Source organism: Larimichthys crocea, chromosome VII (genome assembly GCF_000972845.2).
Source record: "Larimichthys crocea isolate SSNF chromosome VII, L_crocea_2.0, whole genome shotgun sequence".
Taxonomy (NCBI): domain Eukaryota; kingdom Metazoa; phylum Chordata; class Actinopteri; family Sciaenidae; genus Larimichthys; species Larimichthys crocea.
The window spans coordinates 6,459,635-6,485,458 of NC_040017.1; the positions used below are offsets into that span (position 1 = coordinate 6,459,635).

The 25,824-nt window shown below is 41.5% G+C and overlaps 1 protein-coding gene across 1 annotated transcript in view; it reads left to right on the forward strand.

Annotated features, from left to right (window-relative positions):
• Positions 1-25,824, forward strand: part of LOC104919397 (calsyntenin-2) — a 238,843-nt gene that overhangs the window by 83,253 nt on the left and 129,766 nt on the right. Inside the window, exon 2 of the mRNA XM_010731408.3 lies at positions 6,777-6,899. Within this exon, the coding sequence (XP_010729710.3) occupies positions 6,777-6,899 (123 nt within the window). The remainder of the gene's footprint in view (positions 1-6,776; positions 6,900-25,824) is intronic.

Genomic DNA, 25,824 nt, shown 5'->3' on the forward strand with positions numbered 1-25,824 from the left:
ATGGCTCTCAAATGACGCACAGAGGGAACATTTGTGACTGTGAAGCCATTTGATAAAGAAGGGTCATGATAGCTAGGGGTAATGGCACTAAAAGTGCATTTTCAGCTCCTATACATCCACTCTTGGTTATTTGGATGGATGCTTTTAGTTTTTTTTTTCCTTTCCTTTTCTTTTTTGCTGCGTACCTTAATGCATAACACTCCCACATCTCTTGCTTTCTCTTTGTTTTTCTCGCTCTTCCCCCAGGGGCATTAGGGGGTAGCGGAGCAGCAGTGACCATGCAGTCAGCCTTTTCCCTATCTCTGCAGGTTAATAAGTCCCTGTCTGAAAGTAGAGCAACATATACAGTAACACCGCTGCACAGGCACTTACGGCACAGAGGAAAGCTCGGACAATTTGTGTAGTGCTTCTTCTGTTTTCCCCTCTTTCTTCAGCTCCTCTTCGCTCCTGTGTTCTGACTCCAGAGGGTGAGTTTTGCACTTTAGCCAAGGTGGATGGAAAACCAGCTCATGATAAAAGCCTGACCTTTCGTCTGGGCCCTATCATTTTGCTGCAGGGACAATGTTGAGGGGTAGAAAAAAGAGAGAAATGTCAAAACAAATATGCCTTGCTCTTCACTGAGGTGCAAATAAAGTTGGACTTTGATATGTGTGGCAGCACTTGCCTCCTCTCTTTGTTTTCTTTCAATCAGAACTAGGAGCGCACCTTTATGAAATTTTCTGCCCGTCTGCAAACCTTTGAGCTGGACTTTGTTTTGTTTACTGGGGTCGGAGCACTCGCTGGGTGGTTTCACAGGGTGGTGTCTGCTTTGGATTTGTTAGGCTCAGAGGCTGTGGGGTCCTGCTACAGCTTTGCTCTCACACCCCCCTCCTCCAACCACTCCTTACATTGATCTGCTGAGCGCTACCACACAAACTATCACATATAAGACACCAGGCACTGGGATCATGTCCATAATGCACAACCTGATGTGGGCCACAAAAAGCAACACGACACACAGGCTTATATATACTACCTTCTACACACTTACGTCTCCACGCACACATACGCACACCTAGGGCAATTCAGGGCAGCCTCTGAATTGTTAGGTTATTCCACCTTCAACAAACCTAAAAAAAAAAAAAACACAGTGTGATCCTGCTTTATCTCAGCCAGCCCAGGGCTACAAACAGTTCATAATCTCTAGAAACTACATCCATAACATAACAGCCACAGAAGGTCGAGCATGGAGCAAAGGGGGAATTATTTCCAGACCAAGTCATGATTTTCAATTACATGCCAGAGGACATGAGGTGTTTTTTTTTTTTTTTTTGTGAAAGTGTGGAGTTTAGTTTCCATCGCATGTCCTCCAGACAGACTGTTCTGAGATGAGAAGACAGTGGAAAGAGCTCTGTATCGAGCACAGCAGAGGTCAGGGTGTCACTGTCTGAGAGTGACTGTGAAGTAGAAGGTGGGGACGGGTGCTTCGTGTGACCCAGGTGTTCTGGCAGGAACTCTTTGCTGTATGCTCTGACTGAGTAATGAACTCACTTGTATTCTACCCAAGCACAGAAAAAAACCCTTCTCATATTTATTTGTTGAGTTTGACAGCTGTGGTAGTTTGATCTTTACTTTGGTTCCCTTGTTGTATTTAAAATTCCGAACACTGGCGTGATGGGAAAAATAAAATAAGCTGAGATTCGCTTCTCATCTCTTTTTTAAGATCCTGCTTCAGTGATTTTTTTTTTCGTTCATTATGGTGTGATCCAAATATTGTTTGATTCAAATGAAATAACATTGCTGTCACTAATCTTCTACCTTATCTCAGACATTGGTATCTGATCCCTTCAGTCCATCAAGTGTCATTTTATTTGTAATAATATTATGTCACTTAAGGGGAAATGCATGTTGTTGTAAGATTTGACCATGTGGCAGGCAAGTAGGGTCTGATGAAACACACAGTTGAGTTGTATTATAGGAAAAGAAGGACTAAAAGTCAGGATTTCAGCATTTATTTTCTGTCCCCCAAATCTATGTAGGTGCAATGCTAAATCACGGGAGTACACCTATAATTTGATGAAGATGATTTTCAACTCTGATAATACATCTTATAAATAACAGTCAAAATAAAAAAACCCTGCAGTGTTTAATGTCAGTTTTATTAGCTTGTAGGCTACACATGTTACCCTTTAGTCTAACTGATCTCAAGTCAAAATCAATGTTAAGAACTTGAAGACTCAATGCATCTAGACGAGATCTACTTAGAAGCTTTTATATTTAATAAAGTCCTCTCCCGGCAGATGGTTCCTGTCAGTTTGCTCTGTGAAGCACGAAGTCAGTGAGTGCAAAGAAGATTAAAGTTTGCAAAGATCTCCAAGGTTCAAAGAAGACACGGATCACTGCAGCGACGGAGTGGTTGAGGGGGAAAAAGAAAGAGAGCTGAGACACGTCTCTCGATTTTTACAGGGATGTTTCTTGATAATTCGCGGTGACCTGTTGATGGACATTTCTGAGCCTCTCCGAGATGGCGTGAGCTCCCAGCTTACTGTGCAGCTGTAATTGCTTGTTGGCCGCAGTAATGGCTAACCGCCTCTGCTACGTTTACTTTTCATTATGCTGATGTATTCATCACAGCCCCTTTTGTTGACCCTATCAATCAAAGTTTAATTTCCTACAGAGATTTTTTTAATTACAACTGTTTCTCTTCCCTCTCTGTGCCCCCGGGTCCTATTCCGATTGCAGCACCCGCCCATTAAGAGGTGGCACCCGCCAGCACAGTTATGGTGGTACACCGTTGCCTGGTCAGAGATTAATCAGCCGTTATAGCGCCTCTGCCATGCTCAGACCCTCAAGTCAAATCCACGGCTCCTGGCTTAATTGGCAGTGAAATGGCGGAGGGAGATAGTCCCGCTGACCGGCAGCCAGCAGTAAAGGGCAGCTGTGTTCACCTTTTTCAGCTGTCACACAACCTGATTATATTAGCCTGTACAGGTTTGATAACTATGTCCCTCAACCGTTGTAATTAAATTGACTCGAAGAACAAAAATGATTCAGTGGCCTTTAACTTCACTCATTTGTGAAAAGACAAAATTACAAGGCAGTGGTTGTTATTGAAACATATGAGTAACTTGGTTCATTAATTTAGTTGCAACATATCTCACACTCCAAAGGTAGAGAACAGCTGAAGGCAGAAATGGGTTGCTTTTCATTTAAAGAAAATAAAGTTAAAGGTTAAACAAGGTTAAAAGCTTTCAGAGAGATATTACATAAAGTAAAAGGATTTTGTCTGCTCTGCCTTGAAGCCACTGCTTCGTTCCCTGTGTGACAAAGTGGCGAAAGGTCATGGTATTTGAATCCCAACTTCAGGTCTAAATAAGCAAACACAACAATCTTGCATGAGTTCCCTCTGCTTGTTAACACATGAGCCTGAAAACAGTACGTTTGATTCCTGCTCTGTCCTTAAAACCTAAAAAAAACCCTCATGCATCTCAGCGAGTCGTGTCCGAGGTTTCATAAGACGCCGGCAAATCGACCTCCCCTCCATTCACAAACAGAGGTTATTGCATGCCATTTACTGAGTGCTTTTAGTCGCCAGAGAAGGTGTTTGTTTTTAAAAATTGGGGTCACTTGAAGTGCAGCTCAGACTCTTTGTGTGTGTGTTTGGTGATTTTTTTTCCCCTTTTAAAGCACACCTCGTATTAGAGGCTGTCTGAAGTCTGAATGCTTGTCATAGATGAGCATCAAAATGTCAGAAGGACAAATCTTCTGAATTGGTGTGTGCAGTTAGCACACAGCACCTTGAAGACTTTTTGCAAAGAGAGCAACTCGGAGAAGTGCTTCTTTCTGACTCTACCTGCAGAGAGAAACGGCGTGTCATGTTGCCTTCATATCGATCGGAGGATCAGCCGTGTTTAGTTTTGATTCAAGTTGCCATGGAGGAGTATGTAGCTAATCACTTAGTGTCAAGGCATTAACGCTCAGCAGCCGTGGGTTCGATCGTTTTAAGCAGCCGCAATGTTCCCGCAGGGAATCTCTTGAACTGATGGTCAACCCCGTTCATTTCTCCACCTCCCCCTCCATTTCACCCCTCTTGAACCTCTTGATAGCCTGCTTTAAAATGCAAGAAGAGAGGAGCGTATACATCTATTTTGTTATCATGACTCATAGGCACGTCTCAAGCTGTCAATACTTAGATCCCATCCTATTAACATGGACGCTCTTTGAATGCTCCCATCTCTCCTGGTTAAAAAACGTTCCATCCCTCCCCTACACACACACACACACACACGCACACATTCACAGATGGAGTGGCGTGGGTTTGAGACCATCATTAACCCACAGTGGCAGTGCAGCTAGACCAGGCTGACTGCTGGAAGGATGCACTCGATCTTGTGCGCTGATATCACTGGTGTGAGGTGGTGGAGATATCACACTAAGTTGTCATGTTCTGTTTATCTATCGCTTTCGTTATATGTGTTATGTATATGTAAGAGAAAGCCTGCATTTGACCGCAGTATCATAACAGCTGGATCACTTAGGGTTAGAAATAGAACACTTGCTGATAACAAAAAAAAAATAAAGTTCAGGTCAGTCTGACACTGCTAAGTAGTCATGGTGACCGACACAAGCCACAGCATCAAGGAGTTAAAGGTTGATAGGGCTCCGAAGCTGTGAAAGGAGTGAATATGAAGCTGAGGACAAGCCCCTGTAATTCTCCAGACTCCTCATTAGCTGTCATGCATTGTGATCAAATAGTGTTATACCCTGTATTACACATTTATTGGGGTTATGCACTTGTCTCAACTTGGAGCAGGCAATTACTTTTTTTTTTTTTTTTAATCTCCTTTTAATTTTTTTTTTCTCTCGTGATAACGTACTTCCAGTGTCCTGCTAAAAGTAGTTATTTGTATTTTTCCAGTTCAAGATCTGACTTAACTCAAAGCATACCTAACCCTAACTTTAATACAGTCTGCTAACTGCTCTGTACTTACATCAGACGTTCCACAAAATACACAACAAAACACACTCTCTCTTAGTCTTCCATCTTAGTCGTAGCTTTGGCAGTGACAGGGGTGACACGTACAAATCATCTTTCTTTTTGAAATTCCTGCACAGCATCAGCAGCATCAGCAAGCTATTCTGTTCCCAGAATGACATGCTTTGGCATTTAAAGTTTTACCCCTCACTGTTGTAGCAAGCTCATGCATATTTATTGCATCCTAATAGACTAATGTGTTCATATCTCCCTGCCCCTGTAAATGATCTCCACTGACTGTATCAGAGCTGACACTCATGAATATGCATCCCTGTAGCGTTATCATGTTTTTCACAGGTCCCAATGGCTGTCCTCAAAACACATTATTGCATAACTTAAGCGAAAGTTTGGTCCTTTATCTTACTCACATTTATCTAGATTATGTTACAATATGTTGAATCGTCTGTTGTGCACTATGTGCCAAAAGTCAGGTTTCATTCCAGGAAAAATTTGTTTATGTGATCTCTATTCATTTCAGCTAAATTATTCAACTTTTTAACTAGTATTTAAGCCAACTTTTCATCTGTTTAGACGTTCATTTCAGCTAATTATTCCAACTATCTATCCTGTTTTTGGCATATAACTGCCATAGTTTATTCTCTCATAGCTGAGTATTTAAACTGTTTATCACTTTCTCTTAGACAACTATCTTGACATATCTGCAAGCTTCCTAACTGGTTTTCAGCACAACACAAATTCGAATGGTTCTACCTGGATGGTATTTTTTCTACTCAATACAAATATGTCAAAATATATTTTTAATCAAATCAGAATGTACTCTACTTGATATCCATGCTCTCCATGGCAATTGAATAAATACTCCTCACATAAATGAAAATAAAATAAATAAAAATACATTTTTAAAACAGAGGGCAACAAAGTCGTCTTTGTGTACTCAAATTATAGAGTACGCTAACATAACACGGGTGTCTAGTTTGTTTGTAAAGTACACATTTTAGCATTGCCAAGTGGCTTTTACTGACATTCGGTGAGTAATTGAAATGGTCGGCAATGATTGCATGATTAGCACTTAGAAAGAAGGTCCACTTTCTTTTCACTTAATGGAGAGTAATTATTGCTTATGTTCATTCATCCATCCATTAAACCTCATATTATGTTCTTTTATACAAAAAAAAAAAAGTGATTTTTCTCAGGGGACCTCAGATTACAGCCTCTCTTTGTGCCATTACCAATCAAAACTTGAATTTAAAAGTGGACAGAATGTCATTTGTGGCTTTTTCTGGCCTAAGAGTTATTTTCTTTCATCTTTTTCTTTTTAACTATAAGATGGTAAACAAGTGGCAAGTGAGTCGGCACAGTGCCACACACAGCCTAGGGGGCCGTTACTCAATTATGGGCCTTAATCAGGCCCTCAGCTCATGAACTTTGTTTTGACTTGGCCTTGGATACAGTTTTCTCCTGGCAGCGCAGTGGTGGTCATTGATCAAGCATGGCACTGTGCTTTAAAACCTGCGGGGGAATGTTTGAAGGAAGAAAAGAACAAAAGAAAGAAAAGAGGTAGTGGGGGAGATTAGCAAAATGAGAATGTCTCGTAGAAACATGAGGCTGGAGGAGCTTTGCCAAGAACAGAATAAAGAGTCCACATATTCTTGGCTGCAGTACGCTCTGTTCGTCTGTGTGTGCATGTCAAAGTTAAATTTGTTTTTTAGGACAAATGAAATTGATGATGTATATCTCAGCATGTTAAGACTGACGTTTGCACTTCACTGACAACTTACGCTTTGCTTTGCTGTCTCCACAGTGAATAAACACAAGCCGTGGATTGAGACATCTTACCATGGGGTGATCACTGAAAACACCGACATCGTTCTGTTAGATCCTCCTCTGGTGGCCCTGGACAAAGATGCCCCCATCCCCTATGCAGGTATTGTGCATTTCTACCAGCTTTTAATGGCTGTCAACTGGAGGATGATCATAACAACAGCTCACTCAGACCAAATGGAGGCAGTCAATGGTGACTCAGGTGTTAATCCGCACAGGGGAGCATAGCTGCAGGATATACTTACACTAAGGATATAAACCATAAAAAGCTGTCATGTGGTATCACTGTGAAGGGACTTAAATTGGCTTCATGTACTAAAACTGCTGCATCGCATCTTTTTTTCTTAGTGTTAACCCTCCTCTGTGCTGCAACCATTTAATCCAATAATTCCCAGTACATACAGGACTCATATTTCATATTTATTTAGAGTGGAAGTGGCCCAAATAATCCCCATGGTGGCTGAGGACACTGCAAAAAAAAAAACAGAAAAAAGAAAACCGGATTAGATTCTTCCCACTTTGTGACCATTCCAGCTCATATAAAGGGGTGCCAGCTCTTGTGGGAGGACGTTAGCTGGAGGCTGTTGGTGAGCTTGGCCAACCTATCTCCCGCCGGGCTGCTAATGTGGCCAAGGCCCTAGCATGGGGCTGCTGCACGGGGCTGGAGCCCACTCACTGAGGCCCTCGAGCTGGGTTGGATGGATGGATGAAGAGGAAGTGTGTGTGTGTGTGTGTGTGTGTGTGTGTGTGTGTGTGTGCGAGCACGAGTGTGTGTATGCTTACTCAAACATTTTTTCATTGTTTGCGAGCGTGTGTGCTGTGGCATGGCCTGAGGGGGCTCACTGTAATGGCCACCCTACAGGGAGAAAGAGAGAAAATGATGAGACAGTAGGGAGGGTAGCTGGCTGACCAGCATATGTCCTCTGGCTCTCGATAGACTGACAGCCAAAGTCCAAACACATGCGCACACACACACACACTCACAGCGGGCAGAGGGGGTATTCCTGGATTTCATAAGCGAGGGTACTGAGAGATTTCTCACTAAATTATTAATAAACAAGAACATTAACATCAGCAGACTTAGTCACAGTCTCTCTCTTTTCTCTGCTATTTCTATCTGTCTCTTGTTTCCTGTCATCACTTCCCACATTTTTCTCTGTTGTATTTCACCTCTCTCTCCCTGTGTACCTTTGAGTTACCCCATCAAAAGCCGCCTCCCCACACACACACACACACACACACACACACACACACACACACACACACACACACACACACACACACACACACACCCACACAAAATGTGTGTGTGTTCTCTTTAAACTGTCCAACCAGGCAGTCACAGTCCAGGGCAGAGACAGTTATCCGGTTCGTCCACCAAATTGCTGGGGCGGAGTGGCTCTGCAGTGCACAGGTAGCGGCTCAGCCTCATTAATTAGGGCAGCCAGGATTTAATTACAGAACATCTAAGACGCAGACAAGAAATGTCTGACTGACTGCGGTCATGCTGCTGAACTGCAGTTGGCAAGAGCCCTAATACACAGAGAATCACCACCTGCTTCAGCAAATTCAAACACGACGTACACAATGTGCACAATAACACAAATTTAGTATATGTATTACTTAAACATGTTTTTTTCCCCATCTGTGCTTCCCCTGAAAGCACCTCATGATTCAGTTTAATTCAGTAGGAAAATACCAATAAGCCAGCACAAACCTGCAGCATTTCCCTGCTAGTCACATCACTCCAAACTTGTCCAGTAATCCTCTCGGACTGCTGAGCAGGGTGCAACAGTCACCACACTCACTGGTCTGGAACAGCAGGAAAAGTGGTACTGCTGTGTCTGAAAGCTGGCTAAGACTGACACCAGCCACCACTGCAGCACTACAGCAGCTCACAAGCTTCAAAATCACACAGACAGCATGTCAAGAGGAGTAAAAAGCACAGGTATAGATAGACTCATTGTTTTATGCATAGCTTTGTCTGACAAAGTGCGGGCGCCTCGCCCCAAAAGAAACAAAGAAGATGAAACAGGTAGGTGATACAGCTGTGTGCTACACATAACAACATCAAGGAAACACACTTTGACGTAGATCTGCAGTTTTTTCTGCTATACCTGAGCCTATTTTTTTATTCATGAAGTGAGTTACACATGTGTATGAAAAAGAAAACTTGTCTGGAGCATACGCTCCCGTCTGTCAGAACACATCATTTTATTCGCTGACAAGTGCCTACACAAACTTAGTCAGGCATAAAGTTTAGTTTTTTTTCCATTCCAGTGACAACTATACATAGAGTGATGTAGCTGAAACTGATGGGAAAGTGAAAACTACCAGAAATACTCCAGCATGGTACAGAAACAGCCTTGTCACTGGTGTTTTTAAAGGGCAGTTTTGAAGTAACCCAGACTAGGTTTAATTTTAAAGTCTTTTATTGCCAATGTTTATTGATATTATTTCTAAAATATCTGTACACAGGGAAGACAGAAATCACGGGCAATAATAAGTGCTACATCAAGCATATGAAGAAAACAAGTAACCAACCTACTGTATTGTATTTGGTCAGGGTGAGAGATAACAGAATGTGTTAGTAATGTAAATAATAATAGGTTTATTTCACATTTCAATGATATTATGTCTCAAGCATCATCTCCTTATTTTCTCCCTCTTTACACAAAGGACACACTACTTCCAACTTCAGCAAAGAGCGTTGGCATTAGCTGTTATGCCAATATGGATATACTAAGCCCTGCTGGCCTGGGACATGCAGTATGTGTGCTTTTAAGAGTAGTAAGCTTTTAATCAGAGTTGTCACATCGAAGGATCAAGGAGGCTTTGGGACTTGCAGTTGTCCCATCCAGAGTATATTCCTATTAAATCACAAAGTACAAAAAAAAAAAGAAAAAGAAATTTAAAAAGTGCCACGGTGTCTTGACACAAGCTATAAACAAGTGTTAGAGGATTTATTTGCATCTGCGAAGATATGATTAATGGACTGCATCACTCGGGGGAGCTTTAATGCTGTGAAGACAGATTTAAAAGGTATGCTGCACTGGGTGGGGGAAAAAAAATTGTATGTCCCTTTGGACAAAAGTAATGTAAAGATCGGCATTTACTACTAATGATGTGTGAATTTAAGTTGCTCTGTTTACTGTGGGTCACTTTGGTTGACTACGAGAACTAAACATTATTGATGTACAAATGTAAAGTACTTTCTGAAATATTCATGTGGCTCTGCGTACTGCTCTGAACTTCCTGATGGTGGATAACAAGTGAGGCTAGCTCAGTGGTCTATTAGGTTATTAAGCTGAAGTACTGCTACCACAGTACTGTAAAGTGCCTTGTCTTGTGACGTGGGTGTCGTGCCACAGAAAAACAGAATATTCATGTGTCATTCCTTCAGTTCACTGTTAGCCCTGCGACTCTTGCTTGAACACAGATCTAATGTCTCACCAGTGACCCGTCCTGCTCAGTCAAACAGTGCTGGCAGTTTAGACAGGTTTACAAGACCTCAGCGTGCCACACACACACACACAAACACACTCACACATAAACTCTGCATACAGTAAATGTTGTGTTTCACCCGTTGTAGTGGCTCTGGAGCGTCGAGGACTTGGGTTTTATTTCTGTCTGTGTTCTGCAAACATTTGCTACAAATAAGAAGTCAGACTGACGGCAGGAATCAGTGTGTTCCTGCTGTCTCATCCTGTGTCTGAACAAACAGCGTCTCTGAATTCAAATGTTACCGCATTACCGCACTGTACCTCTCAAAGCACTAATAAAAATCAATTATCTCTGACCTTGGCTTTCTTCTGAGAAATCCAACAGCTTTGAGTCACTCCAAAAAACAGCAGGTGATGTCAAATCGTCATTCTCTGCCATAAAGCAAGGTAAATAGATATGAGTAAACATACAGGCTGGCTAATGTGCTGTGATTAATTAGCCTCTCGCTGTCTGTCTGATTGGGAAACAGAGCTCAAGCTAATTATGAAAAGTATCTCATTAGCAGTGAGCTCGGTACAGTGTGTAGGTGGAGAGGCACGAACGCTGTAATGTGTTTATTAACGGGAGAGAAATGCAAAGGGTTTGTTTGAAAGGTGAAATATGTTTTGTGACTCAGAGATGGGATAAATGTGCAAGAGAGAGATAAATAGCATCATGATTAGAGAAGAGAAAGGTTAGGGCTACAGTCAATGCTTCTCTTTGTGTAAGACAGAATACGCTTTGATGTATGTTTTAAAGCAGGGGTGGGCAAACTTTTTGGCTCAGGGGCCACATTGACTTTTAAAATTTGACAGACGGGCCGGGCCAGCTCCAGATGCATCCATATCAAACAGAAACGTATAAGGCATTACAGTGTTAATACTTACATTCACTTTTAGTGGGAACAGTGTTGTTGATCACCTTTTTTTTGCCAGTGCATAGAAGTCCGGTGTTAGTTTTGTTGTGGCAATTCTCAGAACAGATCTGAGGTGTTCATCACTCAACTGGGATCTGTGGGATGCTTTGTTGGTGTTCATCACACTAAAAGTCTGTTCACACACATACGTAGAGCCAAACAACACCAGCATCCTCTGTGCCATCTTCTGGATGTTTGGAAATTTGGTTGCACTTAATGAAGCATAAAACTCCTGTGGCGCCTTTTCAGGGTCTTGTGTGAAGGGTAAATTTTTCCAAAATCGGAGAATCGACAGCAGAATTCTCCATGCAGGTCGTTTCACATGTCGAGGGGCCTCTTTCAGCGTCGCCAGTGTGGGGAAATGATTTGTTTGACATTTGCTTTGAGAAAAAAGTTAGCTTGGTTTTGAAGGCTCTCATGTTTGTGTGCATTTCATGAACAAACTGATCTTTCCCTTGTAGCTTCATGTTCAGCTCATTCATGTGTGTCAGTATGTCCAAAGCAAAAGCTAAATCACAAAGCCAATCTGTGACACTTAGTTCAGGGAAATCGTCAGCTTTCTCAAGTAGCTCCAAAAATGAGATAATCTCCTGTTTGAGCTCCCACACTCGTTGACATACTTTCCCCAAACGTAACCAGCAGACATTGGAGTGGTAAAGCAAGTCCTGGTGATCAGTGTCAGTTTCTTCAAGAAACTTAAAAAACTGACGATGCTGAAGTCCCCTCGCTCGAATATAGTTAACGACTTCTACAACTGGCTCCATTACGTGGTCAAGCTGCAATACGGATTGACACAGTGCTTTCTTGTGGATTAGGCAGTGTAGGAAAACCTGACCTCCTGCTCAGGGTTGTCCTCTTTCACCCTCTCCTGGATTCTTTCGAGCAGCCCGACGTTTTTTCCAGTCAGATTTGGCGATCTATCTGTGGTAACATTGGCGAGCGTACTCCAAGGTAGCTTGCGCCTCTTGATGAACCCCCAACACGCTGTCTTAAAAGTCCTTTCCCCGCATTGTCCCCTTTAGGGATTCCATGGCCAAAAACTCTTCCATTATCTCAAAATTGTCATTAATCCCTCTGATAAAAATGAAAAGCTGAGCGGTGTCCTTTATGTCAGTACTTTCCAGTGCCAAGGAATATAATGTAAATTACTTTTTTATTTAGCTTGCTAGCTAAATCTTCATCAATTAGCTCAACAAGGCGAGTCACTGTCTTGCGTGATAAGCAAATTTTTTCAAATTTGCTCTCAGGACACAAGACACCTGCTGTCTCAACTGGGCACTCTTTGAGAAACTCCCCTTCGGAGAAAGGCTTGCTGGTCTTTGCTAATTTGAATGCCAGCAAAGAACTTGCCTTTGTGCTTGATTCTTGGGTGGCAGTTTGTCGGATAAAGGTGTTTTGCTGAGCCTGCAAACTACCTGCCAACCTCTGAGTGGTAGCCGTCCGTTCTTGCACTGACCGGTTGTTAGTGTAATTAGCATGCTTGGTGGAAAAGTGATGGCTTATGTTGTATTCCTTTAAAACCGCAACGGTTTTGTGGCAAATAAGACAAACAGCCTTGGACCGGACTTCAGTGAAAAAGTATTTCGTTGTCCTTCTTTGGCCCACTCATTGTTGCAGATGAGTTCAGAGTTGTAGCAGAGTAATAACAGAGAGTAGCACCGCAAAATCAAGTCAATGTATCGCTGCACCTAATGTGGCACCTGGTGGAACGCCAGGCATTACAGGACAAGATCAAATGAATGCAGTCATACGATTTGATTTAGACAATTCTGTACTAATCTTCAGCGGGCCGGATTAAAAGGACCAACAGGCCAGATGTGGCCTGCGGGCCGTAGTTTGCCCACCTCTGTTTTAAAGTATGCGAGGCAAATCAAACAAACATAGAATCCTCAGATACATTTGACATTTTTGCAGCTTCTCGACTCAGTTACATGCTTTACTTAAGCTGTCAGTGTGTTTAAGCTCAGTGTCCTACAGTTTCATCATTTCCACAAGGAAAAATGTCAACGGCAAAAGCCCCAGAGTGATCTCATTAATGTGGATTCTGAAAATTAACTCATCTTCTGTCAAAGTGTATGAATGAAAACTACAAGTCACTTTTATCGGAGCAAAACGCGATTGAGAAAATATAGATGTGAAGTTAAAGAAGAAGCTTTCTGATGAGAGACCCTTTTAAAGCTCATTTCACAAGCTGAATGAGAATTTGGAGGGGGCCACAGGGCTGCTTTTGATAAGGCAACAGGTTTTTTAGTGTCAAGTCCCTCAAAAGCCCCTACTTCAAAGCTGTAGCTTAAAACCATGATTAAAAAGTAACAGATTGAAATAATTTTGTGGAGAATATTCTCTTTAAAAAAGGGTGGGATCTAAAGAAAAAAAAATCCACGACAAGGCTGTCAGATGGCTTTAATCCATCTGCGTTTTTCTGTACAGGCTTTCCTCCCACTGAAGTCCAGCTCTGCCCTTCTCTTTTAGTAATTTTGCTTGTGTTCTGACCTGGGACAAGCCCTCACTTTCTTTCCTCCTTCCTCTGCGATCACTTCCCTTTTCTAAAATAATTTCCACCTGTCAGATTTTATGCAGCTCCAATGCACTCAGGGTTGGACTGATGCCTTTTTATTGTCCCCAAGACAACACCAAGCCCCAGCAGAGCCACCATTTTTCTACAGATGACAGCTCGTTCTTTTTGAAAGACCTCCATCTAATTGGATCTATTTTTGAAATAGTATGAAGAGCCAGTAAGAACACAGTTTGTCCAAAATAAGGACTTAACTGCGAACACAGCAAGCTGCAGAGTCAAGCACAATGTTATTCATTCGGATACTGTTATTCATGCAAACTTGTTTCTGCAGACTTTTGGGCTGAAAAGCATGGGCAGCATAATGACTATCTTGCTTCTGGCATTCAAAGTGCCTTAGACTCTGGCTTCAAGACAATGGAGCTATCACTCTACCACTGTTCACATACTCATTCATTAATGAAGTACTGAAATGCAATCTGCTTCCTCACTGAACCACACAGATGAGGGAAACAGTCTTTCTAATGAGATTTTTTCCCCCTCTGCTTTCAGCTTTTTTGTCTTTTGATAAGTTACAGAAACTGGCAAAAAGGGGCAAGTAGATTTAGTGAATTTATGACTCACTCCTTTGTTCTTTCAACAGGAAGTGAAAAGAAACACATTTTAGGTTCTCTTGAATCCCATTAAGCAGAATTTCCAGCCAAATACCTCCTCATGCCATTGATAAGCACAGATGCTTGAGCGATGTAGTTGCTTTCAAACAGGCATTCACCACTAATCAGAAACTGCTTTGAGGCTTTGTCCTTTTGCGGAATAGGTTCCATGTATTAAGTGGGTACAGTGCTTGTTGACTCTGTTCCACTGTAATTCTGCTACTGATCCATCCAAGGAAAATAAAGCTTATGTTAAAACATTAGACATTAGAATTGTTAGTAGGGATGTTACAAAACCAATTTAACTTGTGAGTATAGTTGCACATTTAGTGATAACAGCCATTTTATGATATTTGAAATTGCTTAAATTTGATGTAACATTTCAGTGGCAACTACTATGTAGCTGTCAAGGTAACAATAGCAAACTGCTCGTAAGTCATAATATTAGATATAACTGATCCCACTGATAGCTCTTTATTTTGCCTTTGTCTGCTGAGCTTAAAGTTACATTAGTTAACATAAGCTTATGTGAGGCCATAGACAAGAAAAAAACCTGAATGATGAATAATATATTTATGTAATTTGTTTAAGATGATTCAGACTATTCACAACATTGACATGTTAATTAACATGTTATCAAGCTACAACACGGCAAGGCAAGTGTTAAGACAGACTTTAATGAGCCCACACTGGGGAAATTCACTTGTCACAGCAGCTTGTATACACAAGGTTGATAATAAATTATTCATTATTATTATTATTATTATAGTAAGAAATATATCAGAAAAAAAGTCATGCCAAAGAAAGTCGTGGAGTCATGCTGATGTTAAAGAGTCAGACAGCTGTTGGAATGAAGGACCTGTGGTAGCTCCTTCTTACATGGTGGGAGTAGCAGTCTAAGAAGCAAGGAGCAAACACTATCCGGATACTAGAATCAGGTTAAGCAGTTTATTAATACCACATGTTTATAGTACAGATCAGGAGCATGGTGACTTAAGGTGGTCTTGAAAGTAGAAGATCGAGAACAGTGCAGAATTGGTAGTGAGGTTCAAAATGGTGCAGGTTTGGCTGGTGGTGGCAGTGGACAGGAGCAGGTCTTAGGGCAGGCCTGGGCAATCTGTTCCACAAAGGGCCGGTGTGGCTGCAGGTTTCCTTTCCAACCAAGCAGCAGCACACCAGACTCATTTAATCAACTGATCTCAGTCTTCACAGAGTAGATTGGTCAAACTGTGCGCTTGGTTGGAACAAAAACCTGCAGTCACACCGGCCCTTTGTGGAACAGATTGCCCAGGCCTGTTTTAGGATGACACGGAGCTGGACGTAGCAGAGGATGACAACGGGCAGGACTGATCTAGGGCACAGCGGGGGTTAAAGTAAGTATTCAGAAGATCTCAAGCTTAGCCAATACATAGTTTCCATGAAGGGGACTGAATGATCACTCCTTGTTTTAAGGGGATTATTGTCACAATGGCACAATGTGGCTCAAACATCTCTCTGTGGATTTAATACACTGAATCTCTGTGTGTTAATGTAGAATGTAGGCTGAAATTAAGAGGGTCCATTAAAACTGTGAAATGTGACTGAATAAAGTGAGAACTATCGTCTAATAACACAGAAAAGGTATGAAAGGAGACCTTATTTAGCATATGGTTCATGTTTCACTACACCCATCACACAGTGATCAGTGAGTGCATGCATGGGCAGAGAACACATTAGTTGAAATGTCTTGCTCTCTTCATATATATTGTAATGTATTTATTGTATACATACAGTATATTTGCTATTGCCGTATTTGTTGATGGTTAGTATTCAAGCCTCAAAGGCTCCAATTTAAATTTCTACAAACTGCCACAAGTGTTCCTCATGGGAGACAAACAAGGACGAAGAGATCCAAAAGGCTGCCCCGAGTCATCACAGTCTGATATAAAGAAGGATGTTGTTTGAAAGACTTCCCAGTGAAGTTCAACTCTCGAAGCAGCACTCCATGACTCCAAGTTTTAGCAGTTTGTCAATATCACATTCATCACTTACAAGTACATCACTGCTGTGCTTCAAAGACTTTGATGCTGCTTTTGATATACAACTTAAATGTTGAGGTTCATCCCGTCTACCCTTGAATACTAGCCTGTGAATACTGTTTTTCATTGCAATATCTCTGATCTGGCTCCCAGTCCTATATCTCCAGATCATCCCATCTGACTCTCAGTCCTCTTTCTGTCTGTTTTCTGAAGAGGACCTCCCTATCCTTTGAAATTTGACAGCTTCCTTTCTGCTTTAATCCCCCCACACCCACCCTTTTTTCTCCCGTCGTCATTTCATCACCTAGATTTTCTTCTCCTCTTTGGAGCTTGAGCGATATCCAAACGGACACACACTTTAACCAGAGAGAGAGTGTCTCTGTGTGTGTGTGTGTGTGTGTGTGTGTGTGTGTGTGTGTGTGTGTGTGTGCTGGTCAGGCTAAAAACAGCAGATTTGATTTGATGATGCAGATGAGAGAAATATAAGTAAACAACTTCAAGAAAAACCTCGGTCAGATCTGTTTGGACCCAAACAAACATAAGCTGTCGATCTTTGGGAAGGAATGAAAAATTCAAAGCATTCAACGCTGCAACACACAGTCACTTTTCACTGCCCTCCTTGATTTACCTTGGTGCCAACTTGTTAATCCTTCACTCTTTTGCTTGCTTTAGATTTTTATTGAATGGACACAATCTTCACACAAGGGCAAGAGATTGCCTGTCACACTGAATGAAAAAGCAACCAGTTCCCGTTATCAAACATCACCGAGGAGAGCGTGGAGACATGAACATGTGAATTAAAGGAAAATCTCCTTTTGATAGAAACATAACAAACAGTCAGAGCTTTAACTGTAATGCTAATCATCCACCCACATCCAGGTAGTTAATGCCTGGATGGCCTCGTCCCCTCTAGCTATGCATTTCAGAGCACAGAGGTTATTACAACATCATTCCACCTAATGTGTCGCAGCCTTAATCACCTGTCAGTGAGATCACCGCTGAAATCATCCACTCCCTTCTCTGCTATTCTTTCACATTTAACGGATAGCAGAAAGTTTTCACACTGAGATAAAAAAATTCGGGATTTCTGCACTCGCGTCTACACTGGGTGGGGGAGTCGTTGTAATGCTCGCGGTCAGAAACCCACTTCAGGCTCATCAGGCTCGGCTTCCTATCTCAGCGTGTTTTTATCTTCTTTTCTTTACACGTCGTCGCGGCTAATATCATTTCCCCGCATTTCGCATGTAAATCAAAGACTCAACTAAATTAGGAGGAGGAGGCTGGGTGAGTGGGTGGAGGTGGGGGATGGATGAAGAGAGTAACCGTTTAAAAAAAATGATGATAAAGTGTAAAACAAACATAGAGAAACTTCACTTAGGAGGGCATGTGATTTAACAATCCCTCATAAGTGGTGGCATGTGGAAAGAAGGCGTTCTGGGAATGATGCATGAGGTCGGCTTTCCTTCCTGTGTTATAATGAAATACATACACAAGTATGACGCCTAACACACTTTGTCTAGTAATTGATAGAAGCCTGCTCACAAACTTGAAAAAATGCATGCTTTAAATAAACAAAAATTATACAAAACCATGGCAGGAAAACGTCAGGGATAATTAATAGCCTCGGGTCATCCAGATGATAGACAATATCTAGGAGGCTGCACATCAAGGTTATTTACCTGCAAGGGGAATACATTAAATCCATTAGGTTCATATTGCATGAGCTGCTTTTGCTTTCTCTCTCTGAGCACACACAAACACACACATAGATGGATGCTTCTGCCTGTACGCCTTTTACAGTTCAAAAAGGTACTTTCAGAGAAAACACTACAACTCAATGGAATGTACATGCATTATGAGTATTAATCCTCGTGAATCACAACGTTCTCCGATGGTAGGCCACTTCAAAAACATTTGTGCATCCAGTCCGTACAGTATAAACAAAGCTATTAGATTTGCGCCAGGAAGAGAAAAACATGTTTTTCTAAACACAGTAGAGTTGTGAGTACAGAACAAAATATAGTTATCTGACAGAATGGGAACAACAGGAGCCTCCAGGGGGGAAAATTGCTGGCTCCAACCTCATAGTCTTTTTTAAAAGGTACAAACAAGATGAGTTGCGTGAGTACTGAAGGGTCTGGTTGAGATGAGAATAATTGGGTATAGAGCAAGAAAGAGAGATGTGGGAGGGAATGAAAATGACAAGACAGAGGGTTGTGTTTTTTATTTATTTATTTTCACCTTTTCCAGCTGGGATAGATAGTCTTGTAAGTGGCATGTCGCAGGACCTCGCAGTGAGACGGTTGCAAAATTACTGAAAATTAAGTGTACAAGATTGGCCACCAGAATCCAATCTGCTCCCAGCCTCAGTCATTTTGTAAAGTTGACGATGCCTGGGAACTTGTGACAGTCCAATTAAGGACATTTGCATATTGGGAGGCTTAAATTATTGTCATCCGCTGGAGCATAAAATGGGGGGCGCAGCTCAGGAAGAGATAGTGGTGATCTGCACTCGTAGACCACGGAGGCGTATGTGTGTAGGGTGGGAGGAAAAAAGAAAAAAAAAAGCCATAGAGCTGCTTTCATCATCGTACATGCAGTATTATTGTCCATATTCCACATACTCATTCTCCAACTCACCTGTCCTCTTTTATTGTCCGCAGCTATCTTTCTCCTCTAATAATTTCATCCACTGTTCCAGTTTCCAGTCCCTGCGTTCCCTCTGCAAGCTCTCTGTCTCTCCCTGATCCCTCCATTTTTGCTGCCTCTTGCTTCCGATGGCTTTGAGTTTGTTCGAAAGAGTTCACAATTTAGCAGATATTAAAATTTTATCTTCTCTATAATCGTAACACATGGGTGTGAATCGTAGTTGTAAAATGCCCCATTACCAAGAATAAAAGTGGATTTTTTTCAGACCTCCAGACTGTGAACTCCTTCTGTTTTATTCCTCTCATTCTTTCCCCATCTTTGCCTCGGGCATGTGTGTAGTTTTGGCCTCATGTCATGGAGGCACAACCAACAGGAGGTGCAGCACCAGTAAAGGTATATGTCAGGTGAAAGAAAGACATAAGGAATGACTGCAGGCTGTGCATACAGGCCAAATAAGAGTTCTGTGTCTGTCTTTTCCTCTCTCTCTTTGTCTTTGCATCAGTACCAGCTTACGCTCCATTCCCCCTTTTATATCTGCGTATCAGAGCCCAGCCGCAGGCGTTTAAATCATAAGTCAACAACTCTCTACCTGCACAGCATCCGAATGTGAAGTGTTCCATTGTGGCTGACCTCAGTGCGTTAAATGACATGTAGAGTTACCTCAAGAATAACGGCGTGCCATTTTGTGTAATGATGATACGTTGCCGAATGTGGATTCTTGAAGAGAGTAAAGTGCTTTACGGCTTAAATAATGCTTACGACGTAATCACGCTCTTACTCTCAACGGCATGGTTCATAACGTCCGTAGCGAACAGATGAAGTGGCAAAACCATGGTCTCCTCCACACTAGAAGTTATTTATGTTCACACTGACTCATGTGTTGCTGAGGTTTGCTGCTTCAAAGGTGAAGCAGAGTGCAAGGCAAAGGGACCACACAGCAGTTCCCTTTCGGCAGCACTGATGCTATCAATTTTCTGCTTCATCACATGCTCATCATTTTATCGCCCATTTAAACAGCCGACCTTTCGTCCTCCTGAAAAACTGTTTTTCTGTGTTCTTGGCTGGTTTTAACTTCAAACTTCAAACAAGCCAAATGGAGTTAGAAGCCAAAAAAGTTAACACAACTGAGTGTCAAATATTTGTACGTAATCCTTCATGGACTGGAAGATCAACATTACAGATTTTTTTGTTCTTGTTAACAGGGTGTACATTGTACATTGTGCTTTATTCTGTCATTCCAACTTTTCGTGACTTTGTCAATCAATGTGACTTTTCTGCTTTAATTTGTGGTATTTTTAAAAAAACAGTGGTCCTCCAGGACCCTAGTCAAAAGCACCCAATTCCCCCTATGCAGTTTTAATTGATGGAACTATTTATTGAGTTTGCTATTTAAAGTATCACACACTATCAAGGGGGGGCACTCATTCAGTCAGTTTCAAGAAGATGGATGCAGATAACCTCATGTGCTCTGTATATTCTATTTCTAAATAGTTGGCAGTGTAACCATTGTAAAATGCCTTTTTAATCAATTAACTCAAATATAAATGTTATGAACTTCTGAAACTCTCAAATATATGAATTAACTTTACTTATAAACCTGTTTGTTTTGTATAATGTATAACGTTTTCAAAAGAAACAAGCGGACATTTTGCTATCCAGTTTGTTTCTTATGTTAGTTTATTTTTGGGGTCCCCATTCGGTAGTCTTTGTACCTTAAATGTGTTGGTAGGATGGGGGTTGAGCAGCGTTAAGCACATCCAACAGCCTACTTTAAACAGCATTACATGCCCAGCTAAACATTTCACTTAAAGCCAAGATTTCTGACAGTCATGTTGGCACATTTCAATATGGCAGCACTATGAGAAGTCCTGTCATGTAATAATTAATTCATATAGACTCACCAGGCAAATGGAATTAATTACATAAAAGTCACTTTTCTTGCTTTCTTGGCAGCAAACTCAACAGTAAGATCTGGGTAATTCATCTTGGAGGCAGCCGTATTCAACGGATAGAATAGCGAGTCCATGCGGTCAGTCCTGATGCGCTGATGTAAACAAATGTTTCTTGATTGTTTCAACACTGAGAAGCAGCACTGCGTTATCTCCATGCCACAGTCACTGAGAGCAACCTCACACTTGAGAAATGTTTGTCTGAAGTGTTCAGCTCTTGCAACAGGTCCTGAGATTCATAAATGCTCAGCTCATCACTTAGTCTGTTGTGGTGCCTCTGCAGACCAATTTCTTGGGTTTCACACAGTTTAGTCAGATCAAAAAGAATCCAAACATGTCAAACTCTGACATTTGTGTAAAATGTGTGGGGATAGCAGTGAGGGCCTGATCAGCCATCATGTCTGTTATGGGCTCGCTCTGGAGTCTGGGTGCTCATCTGGAACCATAACTGAAGAAAGAATAATCATGATTCTTTTTTGTCATGTGACCTCATGAGTATGTGGCATTAAAAGAAAAACTGCATTCTGAGGCCCTGGGGAGCCTCAAGGCCCTGTGCAGCAACGCCATTTGCACACTCCCTTGAGATGGCTTTCTGTAGTGCTAGCAGGTAGATGGACGTGTCGCATGTCTAACCATGGCCCTAAGCTTTTATTAACCCTAACCACAACCCTCCAGGCAGCCACAATATTTCTCCGAGCACCTCTAGTTGGCATGCAGGGATTTCGAAAACATTGTTCAACAAATAAAATTATTAGTTTATGAATTCTACTTCTTTTGGATCCATTTTGTTGCTCTGTTTTGCGGTTGTTATATGTCTTACATTGTGACATTGAGAGACTGTTTCTAGCACAGCTACAAATGAGGTTTACTGAAGAAGCTTCTAAAATGTCAGAAAACATCAGATTTCAGGGCCAGTGTCTTAAAATCAAAGAGCAAGAGCTTCCTAACCATTTTACAGAGACAAAGATTTTGTAGAAGAGGCAGACATTTCTATGTTTTGAACTGGCAGCTAACATCCAGAATCTGTGGTCAGTAAAATAAAAATATGATGCTCTCTTTGGTGGGTTTTTTTGTGTTATTTGACAAAACAGACAACCTTTACTGAAGAACTGCTGAAAAATCTACAATGTCTCTCTTGTACAGCAAGTCATGTCTATGTGCCGCCAGCCTGGTGGACGGTAAAGAGACACATGACATTATTAACCCAGTTGTCACTCCTGACTGTCACTGAAAGACTACACCATCCAGTAATGCTATCATAGCTGGGTCAGGGTCCTTTGTGTGATGACACTCAGTGATATCTTTGAGCTTCAGCGGCCACACAGTAAAAAGCCTGCTTGGCAATAGGATGGTGTAGACCTTCTTTAATTTTATCGAAGGCTTTTCCTGAATTTGTGCCAGAACAACAACATGCATTAACATATGAAAGAGTAGCGCTCACTTAAAGAGGTAGAGGGAAGTGGGGGGTGGAGGAGGAGGTTCAGCTCAGGCCAAATGCCCAATATACGTTTTTTCGTTGGAAGTTGTGTCCCTGTGAATGAACGCAATTTGTACCTTGACGGCACGACAGATTACTCTCATTGTTCAAGTATTCATTGTGTTTTGTGCCTCTCTGTGATGGCATGGTTTTTTGTACTGCCTTAAGATGTGTCATTTCGGAAGAGAAGTTATGCCTTTTGCCTTTAGATGTGGTCAATGTATAATCTAGTTCATTTTAAGTATACTGAAACCTTAAGTTTGGCACAAACTGCAGAGGATCTGAACCAGAATGCCCTGTCTTTTGCTTAAAGCCTGTCACAGCCACATACTTTGTGACTGCATGCAGACCACAGATAGTATAAAACAAAGTGAAAATTAGCTATACAGATTAAAACAGTTTTTTGTACCAGGCTGTTTATTTCTGCTGTGAAGTTGGACATTTTAACATGTGGACTTATGGACACTGACTCGTTCTGTAGCCAGCCTCAAGTGGAGGAACTGCAGTTTTTGGCTCTTCTGTATAGGCTTTACTTGAGATTGCAGCTTGGTGCGGACATACTGTATGTTTCTGCAAATACTCTTTCACTAAGTGCATATCATATTTAACAAACCACAATATCCAGAAAATATTAAATAAATAAATAAAAAATAAATAAAATAAAGTCCCTTGTTGACCAAACTTCCTTTAAGCTATCCCTGTCTGCTCAGCCAATTATTTCACAAACAAGACTGCAGATGAATGTTTAATTGAGATTTTGGAGGCATCCACATTAGCTCCTTTAGCTGCCTGTGTGAGCTACGCTTACCCAGAAACCCTTTCTCTGTGTCACTATGCAAACTCACGTTGCAGCCTTAATCAGACTTATTTATAGGGGTGGCTGACTCTTGATAAGTAATCGTCAAGTGTGTGTGGATTTTATCTTGTGCATTTAATCACAGGCTGGGGCTTTTACAGCCCAGATCCTCTCTTCTACCTCTCAGCTCTCCCCAAATAAAAAGGACGGCTCATTTTCAAGGAGTGCCTTGTGGCTTATCAGAGGCGATATGCTGTCTCCACTTCCCCCCAGGCCTGTAAACTGAATACATTAGTAATGAATCACTCTGCAACCGTACCCAAGTGGACAACAATTTGTGTCCATCCCTATCTGCTCACTTTGCCTCTTATGTGAGTCCTCTTATGTGAGGGATTTCTGGTAGAGACCAACAGCTGAAAATAAGGGAGAACCTGCTCATACATTATTGTCAATGAGGACGAGAGCCATCTTAATACAATATGTATGTCAGACATGCAACATAACCCTGCCCATCAGCATTATTGTAGTTTATTGGGCTAACACCTTAGCTGACAGCTGAACAATTGTGTTTTACTTCTGCTGTTGCCCGATAGTGTCATTTTCATGCTCCTAGCTCTTCCCTGTCATTTTCCCCTTGCCTGATCCCTTTTGAGATACTGACGGTTACACACAGACCGAGGAATATGGAAAAGACTCACTGCAGCTCACTCCTTCATTGGAGCTGTCATACTTCATTGAAATGAAAAGCCAGTGGGAAGCGTAAGAAGCTGAAAAGAATAAGGAGGTAAAAATGTACAACTGAGAGAAGTGAAGGGTTTGGGCGTTTATCATCATCCACTTGACACACAGGAAAGGCGACAAGCAGCAGTGATAAAAGAGACATGGAAAGTGATAAATGTGGCTGGAGTGTAAACTTTAATGGCCCAACCTTGGATGAAAGCAATTTGCCAATATTTAATTAACTGTAATGTGATCAATCAGGGTGTTAAAGGATGGAGCTGTTCCGGTGGGGCACTGTGCCAACCTCACTCATCCTATAGCTCATTTAGCCTTGAGAAACCTCCAAGGAAATGCAGCAATCAACAAAAAGCTGCTCTTGTGTTTGGAGGATCCCATTGTGGCTGCGTTGACAACAGCTGTATGTTTTCCTTGTAAATTGGCGTAGATGTTCTGCCATTCGTTCTGGTTTCAGGCCTGCATCACACAGCGACAGTGTTTGTGAGATTAATCTTACACGCTTGTGAGATTATTTTTCTCTTCTCTTTGTGTCTTCCTTGAATTTCAGGTTTGACACGGTGGATTTCTAATTATCCTCTTTAAATCTTTACGTCTTCATTTGTCCTTGTTTTTGTCCTCACTGTATTCATGTGTCTAGTCCATCTTTAGACATTTTTCTCTATAGACTTTAAACTATTATAATCCCACTTTTATGTCTACAGAGTTTTTGATAGCTGATACTGTTCATACATATCTTTCTGGCAATGCTGGACATACAGCAGCAAATCCTTGGGTCTAAAGCAAGTACTAATTCATTTTTTCTTGGGCAAGTCATGTCAAGTCACAGATTATGTTGAGTGTTTTGTGTCTAAACCTAACCAGATCTTAACCTGTGTTGTTACAACATAATTATTCAACTCTTAGCTATTTAGATTTGAGGTATCAGCAACTTACAGAACAACAGGTCTTGCATTCAGCAGTTCACCTTTTTTCTCCACGTTAAACTCTTAAATCTGAAAGTGATGACTCTTGGCATGGACGTGATAATGATCTGATCCATAGACCAGTGTTTTTTTTCCAATCCTGGTCCCCAGGGACCACTAAAACATGCAGGGCAGTGGTCCCCAAGGACCAGGATGGAAAAAAAATTGCCATAGACCAACAGGTAGCATCGCAGAGAACTGTCACGACCAAACTATGACCAGAACCCAACCCCAGAGCTCTCAGATGAAAGTTTCAAAATAAAGTTTAACAAAACAAAAATCACTCTTGACATAGGAAAAAAAGCTTCACTAGCTTAAGAAACTAAAATTCACTCAACTAAAGCTAGACTAAGAAAGAACAAATAAACAAATTGAAAACCAATCTTACGAGGCTATACTAGAACTAAGAAAACAAACAGAAAATCACTCTTGAACAAACTAAGTAACAAAACAACAAGACCTGACAATGGTATGGATGAAGCGCTGGTTCTCTGACACATGGGACAAGATGAACTGGCACAGGACAAAGGGAGACACAGACTATATATACACACAAGGTAAGGGCACAGGTGGAAACGATCAGGACATGGACAGGTAATCCCAAGGGCGGGAAAACAGACGAGAGAGAGAAAGTAAAAATGGTGACAATAGACACAGACAGGAAGTGGAACCAGAATAAAACAGGAAATCACAAGACAACATAGACATGAGACAAACTGAATTAATTAACTTACCAAAGTTTCCTGGACATAACAAGAACTTGACTGACATTGTCATCATCCAATCATGGCAATGTCATTCACAGTGTGCGCATGCATAAAGAGTAACTCAAGTATACTTTGAACTGACTCATCATGTCCCAAGCACAGTCA